This window comes from Odocoileus virginianus, chromosome Y (assembly GCF_023699985.2).
Source record: "Odocoileus virginianus isolate 20LAN1187 ecotype Illinois chromosome Y, Ovbor_1.2, whole genome shotgun sequence".
Taxonomy (NCBI): Eukaryota; Metazoa; Chordata; class Mammalia; order Artiodactyla; family Cervidae; genus Odocoileus; species Odocoileus virginianus.
In genome coordinates, this window is record NC_069709.1 from 1,710,945 (window position 1) to 1,725,585 (window position 14,641).

The 14,641-nt window shown below is 45.6% G+C and overlaps 1 protein-coding gene and 1 long non-coding RNA gene across 5 annotated transcripts in view; one reads left to right on the forward strand and one right to left on the reverse strand.

Annotated features, from left to right (window-relative positions):
• ANOS1 (anosmin 1) overlaps positions 1 to 14,641 on the forward strand; it is a 199,561-nt gene that overhangs the window by 167,471 nt on the left and 17,449 nt on the right. For all 3 annotated transcript variants that reach the window (XM_070462127.1, XM_070462124.1, XM_070462125.1), the window contains 2 exons: positions 82 to 226; positions 8,502 to 8,648. In XM_070462127.1, the coding sequence (XP_070318228.1) occupies positions 82 to 226; positions 8,502 to 8,648 (292 nt within the window). The remainder of the gene's footprint in view (positions 1 to 81; positions 227 to 8,501; positions 8,649 to 14,641) is intronic.
• LOC110125782 (uncharacterized) overlaps positions 1 to 14,641 on the reverse strand; it is a 227,480-nt gene that overhangs the window by 29,734 nt on the left and 183,105 nt on the right. The window contains exons 3-4 of one of the 2 annotated variants that reach the window (XR_011485874.1): positions 11,826 to 11,910; positions 10,914 to 11,019 (exon numbers count right to left, since the gene is read on the reverse strand). This is a non-coding gene — a long non-coding RNA (uncharacterized lncRNA). Of the gene's footprint in view, positions 1 to 8,641; positions 11,020 to 11,825; positions 11,911 to 14,641 lie in introns of those variants that run through there. The other variant, XR_011485873.1, reaches the window with a different exon arrangement.

Here is a 14,641-nt window from a genome sequence, read left to right on the forward strand (position 1 = left end):
CCCCAAGGACCCGGGACCTCTGGCGGGAGGCCCAGGGCGCGGGCGGCTTGTGACGCAGTCTCGTCTCCCCTCCGCCTGCAGTCTCAGAACTCGGTGACCCTGGAGCCGCTGCAGCTGGGCTGCGACTACACTGTGGAGCTGCAAGCCATCGCGTACTGGGGCCAGACGCGCCTCAAGAGCGCCAAGGTGTCCCTGCGGTTCACGTCTGCGCACGCCGCCCGCAACAGTGAGTGTGCACGGCTCCGGTCCCTCACTTCCCGTCTTCACCGGGCAGGTCTTCCTCCCAGCTCGCGTGCGACTGTGTCCTGTGAACCAGCACGTGCGCACGTGTGACCTTGGCGTCTTCCTCGCCATCTTTGTCTATTTCACGTGCAGTGTTCTGGTGTCGTAATGGAAACTTCAGAAGAAAAGGTGTGTCATTCTAGCAGATGCTCATGTTGACATGATTCAGTGTTATTCTAATGGAAACTTCAGAAGGAAAGGTGTCTCATCCTAGCAGACGCTGATATTGACATGATTCAGGGTCCTTATCCTAATGGAAACTTCAGAGAGAAAGGTGTCTCATCGTAGCAGATGCTAATATTGACATGATTCGGGGTCCTTATTCTAATGGAAACTTCAGAAGGAAAGGTGTCTCATCCTAGCAGATGCTGATATTGACATGATTCAGGGTCCTTATTCTAATGGAAACTTCAGAGAGATAGGTGTCTCATCGTAGCAGATGCTAATATTGACATGATTCAGGGTCCTTATTCTAATGGAAACTTTGGAAGGAAAGGTGTCTCATCCTAGCGGATGCTGATATTGACATGATTTGGGGTCCTTATTCTAATGGAAACTTTGGAAGAAAAGGTGTCTCATCCTAGCGGATGCTGATATTGACATGATTTGGGGTCCTTATTCTAATGGAAACTTTGGAAGAAAAGGTGTCTCATCCTAGCAGATGCCAATATTGACATGAATCTGGCTCCTTATGCAAATGTATCCTTATTTTTTACTGGTTTTTTTTTTTAATGTGTCTGTGCTGGGTCTTTGTAGGTGTGAGGCCTTTTCTCTAGTAGCGGCAAGCAGGGAGTATTGTCTAGTTAAGGTGCAGGGGCTTCTCTTGGTGCTGGCTTCTCGTTGCAGACCATGGGTTCTAGGGCACACAGGCTCACTAGTTGTGATACATGGGCTTAGCATGGAATCACGATGTGTGGGATCTTCCCAGACTGGGGAGCAAACACGTGTCTCCTGCTTTGGCAGGCGGATTCTTTGATCACTGAGCCACCAGGGAAGCCCTGCCTCAGAGCTTTCTGTATGACTTTTATCTGTTTCATAGGTAGTCGTGGTGTCACAATGGAAACTTAAGAAGGTGTCTCATTCCAGCAAATGCCTGTGTTCACACAATCGGGTCTTCACGCACAGGTGTACTGGTCTTCGAGGAGGTTCCTTGTAGCTAAACTCTCAGAAACTGTTGATTCCCTCCTCAAATGCCACACGCATTTGAGGCTTTCAACCCCTTTTTTTTGTGTGTGGGTTTCACACTGTGGTCACAATTCCTGCAGAAGGTTACCCAGTAATGCACTGGGAGCAGTGACCACGTCACCCCACTCCCACGTCCTAGGCCCCAGTGTTTCCAAGCTCGTCTATGACCATGAACTTAGTACAGAGAGAGGAAGGGCGTACGAGACCCTCTTCTCTGAGCCAGATGTTGGGTGATGTGGTGTGTCTGGCTTTTGCTGACAGCTGGGGAGTGGCGGGCAGGGCCGTGGGGAGGCTCCTGGGGCCGGGCTGATGGAAGGCCAGCCCAGGAGAGGCCACAGGCATCTCTGCGAGTGTTGCTGCCCCAGGCTCACAGGGTCTGCCTTTTGTCACGGATCCAGGCCTGGGTCCGACCAGGATGGTGTGACAAAGTGTCTAGAATTTAGGAAAGAGTAGGTTGAAGCTGAAACTCCAGTACTTTGGCCACGTGATGCGAAGAGCTGACTCACTGGAAAAGACCCTGATGCTGGGAAAGATTGAGGGTGGGAGGAGAAGGGGACGACAGAAGATGAGATGGTTGGATGGCATCACCGGTTCAGTGGACGTGAGTTTGGGTAAACTCCAGGAGTTGGTGATGAACAGGGAAGCCTGGCATGCTTCGGTTAATGGGGTCGCAAAGAGTCAGACACGACTGAATGACTGAACTGAACTGAATTGAGGCTGGCTCCTCTAAGTTAGATGCAGGGATTGTCCATAACCACCTTCCTTGAGCTTGCGTGCATGCTTAGTCATGTCCAACTCTGTGACCCCCATGGGCTCCTCTGTCCATGGGATTCTCCAGGCAAGGATGCTGAAGTGGGTTGCCATTTCCTTCTCCAGGGGATCTTCCCGACCCAGGGATGGAACCTGTGTCTCCTGCATTGGCAGGCGGATGCTTTAACCACTGACTGAGCCACTTGAATAGCCCTAATTATCTTGTACCACCTAGAAGATAGTGGGATCCAAAGGAGCAGGTCCACTTGAAACGGTGTTTTCCAAAAGACTTCTTGAGACAGAGCTTCCCACCTATTTCAGAAATGGTCCTTTGGGAGATTAAATGGATTTGAAAAGTCCACTATTTCTGTGTGTAAGTCTGGGTACCCTACAACTTTTATGTAAAAATTCTCACGGAAACATTTCTGAACATTTAATAACTTCATTGATTTTTTTTAAAGAAGTTTTTTTTTTTATTGAAGTGTAGTTGATTTACAACGTGTGGCAATTTTCTGCTGTAGAGAAAAGTCATTTCAGTTATATATATATATATATGTACATTTTAGAAAGTATATTCTTTGCCATGATGGTTTATCACAGGATATTGAATATAGTTTCCTGCGATACCAGTAGGACCTTGCTGCTTATCCATTCTCCATATCAAAGCTCACAACTGCTAACCCCAACCCTCCCACTCCATCCTTCCCCATCACCTGCCCCCTTGGTAATCACCAGTCTGTTCTCAGTGGCTGTGGGTCTGTTTCTGCTTCATAGGTAAGTTCATTACTGTCATATTTTAGATTCCACAAGCAAGGGATATCATACAGTATTCATCTTTCTTTGTCAGACTTAATTCACTTAGTATGATCATCACTAGGTCCATCCATGTCACTGCAAACAGCACTGGTTCATTCTTTTTCATGGGTAATATTCCACTGTCTATATGTACTTCATCTTCTTTATCCATTCCCTGTGTTGATGGGCCTTTGGGCTGTTTCACATGTGTTGGCTGTTGTGAATAGTGCTGCAGTGAATGTAGAGGTGCATGTACCTTTTTGGATTATACTTTTATCTGGATACATGCCCAGGAATGGGGTAGCTGGATCATATGATAGTTCTACTTTCAGTTTTTTTAGGAACTTCCATACTGTACCATAGTGGCTGTACCCAGCATTCACTAATTTCTTTAAATGCAGTTCTACATTCATTCATCCAGTATTCCTGGGCTTCCCTGGTGGCCCCGCTGGTAAAGAACCTACCTGCAATGCAGGAGACCTGGGTTCAATCCCTGGATTGGGAAGATCCCCTGGAGAAGGGGAAGGCTACTCACTCCAGGATTCTGGCCTGGAGAATTCCATGCGCTGCATAGCCCATAGGGTCGCAAAGAGTTGGACACGACTGAGCAGCTTGCACACTTTGATTAATTCATCAAACTGCGTCTAACTATGGGAATAGTTACTATATTATACTATCATAGATTGCACTAGAGTATAATTGCAATAGAGTATATATGTCATATACATAGCAAAAAGTATATATTTAAATGAGTATATACAGTATATAGAGTATGTGTATGTGTACATTATACAGTCTGTATGTACTATGTATTTCTGTGTATTCTATGTAATACTGTGTCTTCATGTATTCACACGAACTCACGTACATGTTACTGCATTAGACGCACTTGATGTCGGCCTTCCGAGAGCCCAGTGTGGAGTCTGTAAACGCGTGGCTAGGATAACAGAGAGACTAGCCCATGGTGCAGAAAGCTGCAGGGGAATCATGGAGGCAGACAGACTGATGTGGCGGTAGGCACTGAGCCTACCAGCCTTCTCCCAGGCCCTGCAGTGTGGGTGCTCCATGGAGCACCGGTCATCACACTGCACGCGTGCAGCGCTGGAACAGAGCGCTGTGTGTGCAGAGAACCAGCGTGGGGAATGGGGGTGGGGTGGGGAATGAAGCAGGGGGAAGCACTCCCCGCCCTTGGAGACTGCAGTCAGTCCCATGGGTGTCCTGCCGTCCGTGTGCCCAGGCCACCCTGGGCCCCCCCACCCGACGCCTCCTCCCCCCACCCAACCCCGAAACCAGAGCTGTATGTTGGGCTGCCCGCCTGGCACGGCTGCTGGGATGGCTGACAGGTTCTTGAACTGGAACGTCCTCCAAGCCACGCTTTTCCCGTCTTCTTACCACTGTTTGTCTGCATGGCCCTCCTGACACCCCCCGCCCACCACCCACCCAGAGCACCTGTCTCTCAGCCCTTCTGTTCGAGCCCGAGGTCAGCAGAGGGCGTTTTTCATGCCTCAGTTTACCTCTCTCCAGAAATCCAGTTCATTAGGAATCAAAATCCCCTGGTCTCCTAATGTCACCTGTGACGTGGGGCCCTGTCCAGTTCTTGCCCTTGTCCAGGTCACTGCCACTTTCCTTATACAATTCATCTCCTAATTCTTATTGGTTTCCAGTCTTTCTTCCATATCTCTCTTATAGATGACTGTCAGAAGAGTCTCTAGAAAACAGCATCCAGCATCACAGATTTCTTCTCCTCTCAAGACTGTCACGTATTCCTGTCTTCACTTCTGCCCAGATCTCATGCTTTCCTGTTTCCCCAACTTATCACTCCCCGATTTCTCCTCAAACCAAAATCCTGTAACTGTCTGATTCTCCTGAGACTGTAGTTTTGCTCCTACCAGTGGTGGGCATTTCTGTCTTCTGCAGAGTAAGCTGGCCTTTTGGTGTCTTTCCGGTTTTCCCAATAAACAGCGTTCCTTCCCCTTTAGAGGCTGGTACAGCTGTGATCCATGAAGGGGCCGTATGAGTCCTGTCATTTAATATGCGTATCTGCCCACAACCAAGAACACCATGGACAGAGGAGCCTGGTGGGCTACAGTCCAGTTCAGCTCAGTCGCTCAGTCGTGTCCGACACTCTGCAGCCCCATGGACCGCAGCACGCCAGGCCTCCCTGTCCATCACAAACTCCCGGAGTCCATCCAAATCCATCTCTATTGAGTCAGTGATGCCATCAAACCATGTCATCCTCTGTCGTCCCCTTCTCCTCCTGCCCTTAATCTTTCCCAGTGTTGGGGTCTTTTCGAATGAGTCAGCTCTTCACATCAGGTGGTCAAAGTATTGGAGTTTCAGCTTCAACATCAGTCCTTCCAATGAACACTCCGGATTGATATCCTTTAGAATGGACTGGTTGGATCTCCTTGCAGTCCAAGGGACACTCAAGAGTCTTCTCCAACACCACAGTTCCAAAGCATCAATTCTTCAGCGCTCAGCTTTCTTTATAGTCCAACTCTCACATCCACACATGACTACTGGAAAAACCATAGCCTTGACTAGACAGACCTTTGTTGGCAAAGTAATGTCTCTGCTTTTTAATATGCTGTCTAGGTTGGTCATAACTTTTGGCTACAGATTTGGACATGACTGAGCACGTGTGTACTGTTTTACCTAACCAAGACAGAGATCTGATACTTAACCTACCAAAGGCCACTTTATTCTAGGATTAGCTTATTCCTGTCAGAAGGATCAGAACAATAAAAATAAAAAATAAGTGATACTGCGAAGTGCCTGTCATAATACATGTTACTTGGGTTTCAGGGTGGCCTGCAGCAGACACTGTCTTTACACAGGATTAGGCGGGACACAGCTGAGAATGTGTCAGGACATGCTTTGTAACCCAATGTTGATGTATAATCCCATAAACACTAATGTGCGCCTGTGACAGGAACACAATGTGTTTTCATCATGAACCAACCAGAAGTAAAGACTCATTACAACTTTCCAGTTTAAGCAAGGGAAATTATATTTTAGAGGAAGCAGTGCTGTAAATGTCAGCATATAAATTGCTTTTTGAATGCTGTTTTTCCAGGCCTGCAGGCTACTAGGTGTTTTAATGATAAATGTTTCTATGAAAGCAAAGCCTGCATGTTCACACAGTTTTATAAAAGGGTCCCTTGAAGGAAAGAAAGACATAATACTATCTTTAATGGAAACGTAACTTGCTCTCTTGGGAGGCAGGAGGAACATTTCCAGGGGTGACAGATTCCAAGTGCTTGATGTAGTTGCCTCATGGAGCTGGAAGAACATTCCAGCTCTGCAAAATAAAAATGGGGCAGAGAGAAAAGGCTCCCAGTCTCGGTAAAGTTCATCTTAACTTTGACATCCGGAGAAACGGCCTAGTCACTCAGTTCTCTTTAAGTTTCAGGACTATTAAAGAGTATAAATCAGGCCTCATACATTTTCAGGATGTGGAAAAATGACTTTTATATTCCATTTTTGTTTCCTGCTGGAAGTGGAGGACACGCCCAGAGGGAGGGACGTTCCCCCAGGGCTGAGGTTAGACTGTGTCCTCTGTGTGGGGGCGTGTCCCCGGTGTGGGCGTGTCCCTGGTGTGGGGGCGTGTCCTCTGGGACACGTGCTCTCTGTGTGGGCGTGTCCTCTGTGTGGGCGTGTGTCCTCTGGGGCGTGTCCTCTGTGGGGGGCGTGTCCACGCATGCTCACGCTGGACTCATTCAGTAAAGCAGCAGACGCTCAATCCTGAGATATATACGCTTTTTTACGTCCACAGTGAAAACTAAGCATTTCCATGGGATATAACAGGCCGAAGGAGGACAATATTCACAGAGAGGTTAAACAATCGTCTAGACTGTCTTGGTTATCTGCCAGTGAATTCTTAACACGACAGGTTATTAAAGGAATTAGATGCATAAGTGAGCTTGTGAAACATTTAAGATTTGTGAAAAATCTTAAACCTTCTACAAAAGCTTTTTATAGGAGTACAGTTGATTTTACAGCATTGGCGTTCGTTTCTGCTATACAGAACAGGCAGTTAGATGTGTACATGCATATCCCCTCTTTTTAGATGCCTTCTCATATAGACCATTACAGAACATCAGGTAGAGTTCTTCGTGGTATAGAGCAGGGTCTCCTTCAATTCGGTTCAGTCGCTCAGTCGTGTCCAGTTCTTTGGGACCCCATGGACTGCAGCACGCCAGGCCTCCCTGTCCATCACCAGCTCCCGGAGTTTGCTCAAACTCACGTCCTCAAATCAGTGATGCCATCCAACTATCTCATCCTCTGTCGTCCCCTTCTCCTCCCGCCTTCCATCTTCCCCAGCATTGGGGTCTTTTCCAGTGAGTCAATTCTTCGCATCAGGTGGCCAAAGTATTCGAGTTTCAGCTTCAGCATCAGTCCTTCCAATGAATATTCAGGACTGATTTCCTTTAGGATGGACTGGTTGGATCTGCTTGCAGTACAAGGGACTCTCCAGAGTCTTCTCCAACCCCATAGTTCAAAAGCATCAATTCTTCAGTGCTCAGCTTTCTTTATAGTCCAATTCTCACATCCATACATGACTACTAGAAAAACCATAGCTTTGACTAGACGAACCTTTGTTGGCAAAGTAATGTCTCTGCTTTTTAATATGCTGTCTAGGTTGGTCATAGCTTTTCTTCCAAGGAGCAAGTGTCTTTTCATTTCATGGCTGCAGTCACCATCTGCAGTGATTTCGGAGCCCCCCAAAATGAAGTCTGTCACTGTTTCTATTGTTTCCCCACCTATTTGCCATCAAGTGATGGGACCAGATGCCATGATCTTAGTTTTCTAAATGCTAAGTTTTAAGTGAAGTTTTTCACATTGCTTATTGGTTTGGTTTATCATCAATACAGGTTGAGATGTTATATCTCATAGGAGTACTTGGAATTCTGAAAGCAGAAAAGGACATTATTTCTACAAGTGCAACTTCTAAAAGTCAGTGAGCCGCAAAAGGCAAGATTGGAGGCCAGGAATTTTTGGCATCTTTCCTACTAAGCCATGTGAACTCTCCTCTGTCTCTCTCAAGATGGAGGAATCTAACATTCTGGTCCTTCAGTGAAAACCCACTGAGTATATTGTTTTCATGAAATGGTATTTTAATATTATTTCATTGACTTTCTTCACAAGTGCCAAAAAAAAATTCATACATTGTGAGAAATACTATTTCCACTTATTACGGAAATCAGAGCATCTATCAAGGTTGGTGAATGTATGTTTCTTACCAAGTTAAATGTGGGGATTCTGTGTAATCTACACAGCGTACTTTTAGGTCTGCATTACAGCCTGTGATGAAGGGGGAAGTGTGGTCAACCTGGGCAGGAAGGAATCTGTGGATGAATTATGTCTTACTTTAAAAAACAGGCACTAAATACGAAAGGATCACAGAGGGAAATCAGATGCACTGGGATTAGCCTCAGGTTCCATGTGGCTTTTTAACCAGTAAATCAGAATGTTGTGCACTCTTGTAGAAGAAGAGCTCGGGAAAAGTAGAAAGAGTGTGATGCACACGCAGCCTCCCCTTCAGAGACGTCGGCCCGCTCGCCTCCTGGAAGTCGGGGCTCCGTTCTTCCAGGACAACCAGCTACAAGTCAAGGTCTACTGGAAGAAGACCGAAGGTGAGCAGATGCTTGCTTAGTCATTGTTGTCCTTGAGTTTTATTTTAATATTGGGGTACGGTTGATGTACAGTGTTGTGTGAGTTTCAGGCGTACACCAAAGAGATTCAGTTATACATATATACAGATGGATTCTTTTTCCAGTTGCGTTATTACACTGAGCAGATCTCCCTGTGCTATATACAGTAGGACCCTGTTAATTATTTTCAAGATAGTAGCGTGTACCTGTCCAGCCAGTCTCCCAGTCTGTTCCCCCCCACCCTCACCAGGCCCCTTTGGTAAGTGTCAATTTGCTTTCTAAGTCTGTAAATCTATTTCTGTTTTGTAAATAAGTTCATCGGTATCATTTTTGTTTTTTAGATTCCACAGAGAAGTGATACCCTGTTTCTTTCCCTGATTCCCCTTACTGTGATCATCTCTGCCTCCCTACCCATGTTACTGAAAATGGCCTTTATTTCATTCTTTATGAAGCTGAGTAGTATTCTGTCTGTACGCGTACCATATGTATTCCTCTGTCGACGCACACTGAGGTCGCTACCATGTCTTGACTACTGTAAATAGTGCTGCAGTGGGGTGCATGTATGTTTTCAGATGATGGTTTTCTCCAGGTATATGTCCAGGAGTGGGACTGCTGGGTCACATGGTAGCTCTGTTCCTAGTCTTCTTAGGAACCTCCGGACTGTTCTCTGCAGTGACTGTACCAATTTGCATTCCCACCAACAGTGCAAGACAGTTCCCTTTTCTCCACATTCTCTCCAGCATTTATTGTTTGTAGATTTGTTGATGAGAGTCGTTTTGACTGGTGTGAGGTGGTAACTCATTGTAGTTTTGATTTCTGTTTCTGTAATAATTAGCAACGCTGACCATCTTTTCATGTTCCTCTTAGCCATCTACATGTCTTTGGAGAAATGTCCTTTTAGGTCTGATTTTTGATTGGGTTGTTTGTTGATATTGAGGCCTATGAGCTGTCTTGTGTATTTTGTAAATTAAGCCTTTATCAGCCATATGCAAATATTTCCTCTCATTTCTAGGTTGTCTTTTTGTTTTATTCTTTTGTTTGCTGTGCAGAAGCTCTGAAGTTTAATTAGGTCCCGTTTGTTTATTTTCTGATTTTATTTTCATTACTCTTAAGAGGTGGATCCAAAAAGATCTTGCTGTGATTTATTTCAGAGAGTGTTCTGCCTGTGCTTTTGTCTAAGAGTTTTATGTTTGTTCTTTGCATTGAAGAGTTCTGAGCTGTCGGGATGCTTGTGCAAACGTCACCATCAAGCCACACTATTGCTCTTAAGGAAACAGCTGAACAAAACGCATGCACGCTTTCTTTTTTATCGAATGCCTTGCTGTTCTGAGGTTTGAATGGGTTGCCCCTGGTTCCCAGGAGTGTGTATCACGTTCTGAAATCTGCTACCGACATTGCATCATTTTAGGGATATTGACCTGTCTTCACCTCTTTCCTAGAAAGAGGTCTTGTGTCTCAAACACTCAAAACACTCACTATTTTGCACTGTAAAGCTCTGTTCTAAAGTAATTATTTATTAAAAAGGTGCATAACACAAATAATTTGAAAGACAGGAAAAAGGCCAATTCTCTTCGTAGTATTTCACGGAAGTAGAGTTTTAGTGGATTTGCTTACATAAGTTTATTATACCTCTCGTTTCTCACCCAGTTGTATATGTATGTGTGCGCATTAGTTTCTCAGTGGGGTCCGAGTCTTTGCGACCCCATGGACTGTCCATGGGGTTCTCTGGGCAAGAATACTGTAGTGGGTTGCCATTCCCTCCTCCAGGGGATCTTCCCAACCCAGGGATCGAACCCAGGTCTCTTGAATTGCAGGCAGAGCTACCAGGGAAGCCATTTTTATGTGTGTGTGTGTGTGTGTGTGTATGTAAAATGAACACATTTTCAAATACTGTATTTGCATTTTATATACTGTTAGCATTTTTAATAACATTTTGAAATGGCTACCTTGATATTACGTGTCATCATAATTGCACTGTAGTCAAACATTTAGTTGCCTTCAGAATTTCTGTCTTGTCATTAATACTGCAGTAAACATTCATCCTTAGAATAGATTCTGTTTTCTTTTTACCTCTGAGATAAATTCCTTTCATGCCTTTGTTTTGTTTCCTAGGAGTGTTTGTTTTGCGTTACTGAAAAACCGCTTTTAGAGATAATTGACATACATATTATCACTTCTATGCATTTTAAGACACAAAAATCTATTTTAGGCAAAATTGTTTCATGAATTAGTTTTCAAAATTCTTACTTTTCTGAGGCATTATTTTACTCAGTGTATCAGCTCATGTGCCATTCGGGATATTGGCGCTGGAGCTCCTGTTCTGGAATTTTCCTCCAGGCTGCTCAAATTCATTCTGTAGCCAAAATAACATTAACAATAAGGTTTAGAGTTTTATTGCTATCGTATGTTAATTTAAATTTATTCAATATTACTATTACAATGTATGCATATTGTAACATTTAATTTAATATTAATTGATTAATTTTACTATTAATATTAAATTAACATTAAATTGTAGAATTTATTTAATCTCTTGTACAGTCAGCTCTGCACATCAGGGGGTTCTGTATCTGCATATTCACCCGCCTGTGGGTCCCATACTCTTGTCTGTGGTCAGCAGCTGGTTGAACCCAAGGATGCAGAACCCGGAGGTATGAAGTGCTCACTGTGGGACTCCAGCATGCATCCATTTGGTATCCAAGGCGGGGGTCCGATCCCCAACCTCCAGTGGTACCAGAGGATGACTGTCCTTACCAATTTAAAATTCGTATTGTACGTCCATATGGCATTAGTATCAATAAAATAGCACATTTTATCACTGAACATGTAAGCATCTCATCTAATGAAAAGGCAAACAAAGGAGATGCAAACATCCTAGGCACACAGGAGTAAACCACCAATATCCTGACTTCTGAACATGCACATGTGCTGTGCGTGTACTTGAATTTATACAGATGGGATCTCAGCTATCTGTACCTGGCTTCTCACAGTGAACAGTACATGGGGGGTGCTCTCCCAGTCTCCTGCAGGAAGCAGTGATTCAGCCACTCATGCTGCTGTACCGTTTGTCCCCAGGACACCTCCAGCTGTGAAGTTTCTTGTCAGCAGTGGCTGGAGATTTGGTTTGCCCCAGTGATGGGCTGTGTAAGAAGGCCTTACCTGGAGGTCCAGTGGTCAAGACTTCACCTTCCAAGGCAGGGGTTGCAAGTTTCATCCTTGATCAGGAAGCCAGGATCACACGTGCCTTGGGGCCAAAAGCAAAACGAAACGTTAAGCAGAGGGATGTTGTAGCAAATTCAATACTTTTCAAAGGATCCACATCAAAGAATCTTAAAGATGGAAAAGAGCAGCGCTGATGTGAACATCCTGTGAACACACCTTCTGAGTCACACATGTGTGTATATATATTCCCCCCACCCAGAGGTGAGACGCCTAAGTCAGAGGATGTCGACCCCCTTGAAGAGTTTTGCACAGGTCTTGGACCATGCACCCACCCACCAGGAGGCTTAGATGTTCTCCACACAGTCTTCCCAAGCGGAGAATCCATCTTTTTCTCACCTCAGTGCTTCTGGTACGCGTATCGTGATGGCTCGCTGCTCTGTATCTGCACATTTCAGGTCGTCCCGGGGTTGAACACCTCTTCGTGAGTTTATTGGCGATGGGGCTTTTCTTTTCCAAAGCACGCTCCAGGGGGTTTAGCCCGTCTGTCCTGCAGGAGTCCTTTATGTATGGAGTGTGTGAGTCATCTGCTGGTTTCATCTCAGTTTCTTTCTACTTTTATTTCTTTCGCTTTCTTAATAGTTCTTACTTTGGTGCTTCACTGGGCTTCCCTGATAGCTCAGCTGGTAAAGAATCCACCTGCAATGCAGGAGACCCCAGTTCGATTCCTGGGTCAGGAAGATCCGCTGGAGAAGGGATAGGCTAACCCACTGCAGTATTCTTGGGCTTCCCCTGTGGCTCAGATGGTAAAGAATGTGTCTGCAATGCGGGAGACCTGGGTTCGATCCCTGAGTCAGGAAGATCCCCCGGAGAAGGGAAAGGCTGCCCACTCCAGTATTCTGGCCTGGAGAATTGCATGGACTGTATAGTCCATGGGGTCGCAAAGAGCGGGACACGACTGAGCGACTTTCACTTTCACTCGGGGCTTCACTAGTGGATCAGATGGTAAACGATGTGTCTGCAAAGCGGGAGACCCGGGTTTGATCCCTGGGTTGGGACGATCCCCTGGAAAAGGGAAATGGCTATGCTGGTTTTAATCTAGGTCTTTCCTGGTTTTATCTAAGTCTTTCTCTACTTTTTTTTTTTTTTCAGCTTCTTAATAGTTCTTCCTTTAAGAGATGACCAGTTCATCATTTCGTTTCCTTCAGGTTCACTGTGCTCCGCGTCCTGTGTGAGCACTCTCCTCACACACGGTCACTCAGATGCCCTCCTTACATCTGAGGAGGGGCGTTGTTCCATCTTTGCTTCTCAGCTGACTTTCATTCGGATTTCATTTCTGTCATAAGGATCCAACATAGGGCATCAACGTTCCCTTATTTTTCTTTTCCTCTTTTCCCCCCCAACAGAAAGAAAGAATTTGTTTATTGACGCATAGTTGATTTCCAGCATTTTCTATGAAAATCATCATGTTGTCAGTAAATCATAAGAGAGTTACATTTTCCTTTCCAGGCTTTGCACATTTTTGCTTCTTTGCCCTGTCTTAACGCTGGCTGAGGCTTTGAGTGCAATGTTGACTGAGAGTTATGGTTACAGACATCATGTTTGCCTGAAATTCCTTTCTGCCTCTTTCATTTCTGTTTATTCAAAATCAGGATCAGTCAGAAGCACTTTTTTCTTTGCTTTCTTCTGGGTTTCTTTATCAATTTACCAGTAATTAGAAAACAGGTCTAACTGTTTCACTAGTAATATGGAAACAGGTGGTAGTATTATTTATAAGTAAGAGAAATCATTGCAATTAAGTATCTCCAAGCAACCATCATATGTAAAACACAGTTCACTTGTAGTACTCAGACCAGAGTAACGTGGAGTTTTAAGAATACTTTCTTAAGTAAGGGTGGAACTTAAGATCCCCTAGAGCAGTGGTCCCCAACTTCAGATCTAATGCTTGATGCTCAGAGGTGGAGCTGATGGAATAAATAATAAGAGAAAGCACACAACAAAGAGAATGCCACTTCTGAAAGTGAAGTCGCTCAGTCTTGTCTGACTCTCAGCGACCCCACAGACTGTAGCCCACCAGGCTCCTCCGTCCATGGGATTTTTCCAGGCGAGAGTACTGGAGTGGGTTGCCATTTCCTTCTCCAGGAATGCACTTGAATCATCTCAAAAACTATTCACCCCCACCGCCTACCCCTATCCGTGGAAAAATGGTCTTCCATGAAACCGGTCCCTGCTGCCACCTCGAAGATCGGGGACCGCTGCTCTAGAGGGAAGAGGAGTCAAGACCCGTCTCAACGGCCCGCACAAAGCGCCGTGAGGCGGCCGGGGACCCCGACAGTGAGTGCCCAGAGGAACTGGAGAACCCTGGGGAGCTCTGAGACAGAGGCGGAGAGGAGCCGGGGTGGTTTCCACAGGAGGGAAGGGGTGAGTGAGGTCAGAACCACCCTGAGATGGCGTGTGAGGTGTGGAGTCATGGTCCGGCACGTGGTCACTACCCATACCGAGTGATGGCTCTGGAATCAGCTGAGTCAGCATCTTTGCAGCCAAAGGTGAGGACGGGTTCAAAGGAGGGCTTCCCCATGGTGCTAGTGGTAAAGAACCCGCCTGCCAATGCAGGAGACATAAGATATGCGGGCTCCATCCCTGGGTGGGGAAGATCCCAGGGAGGAGGGCATGGCAACCCACTCCAGTATCCTTGCCTGGAGAATCCCATGGACAGAGGAGCCTGGTGGGCTACAATCCATGGTGTTGCAAAGAGTCGGACACGAGTGAATGACTGAGCATGCATGCATGGCTTAAAAGTAACACGTGAACATGCT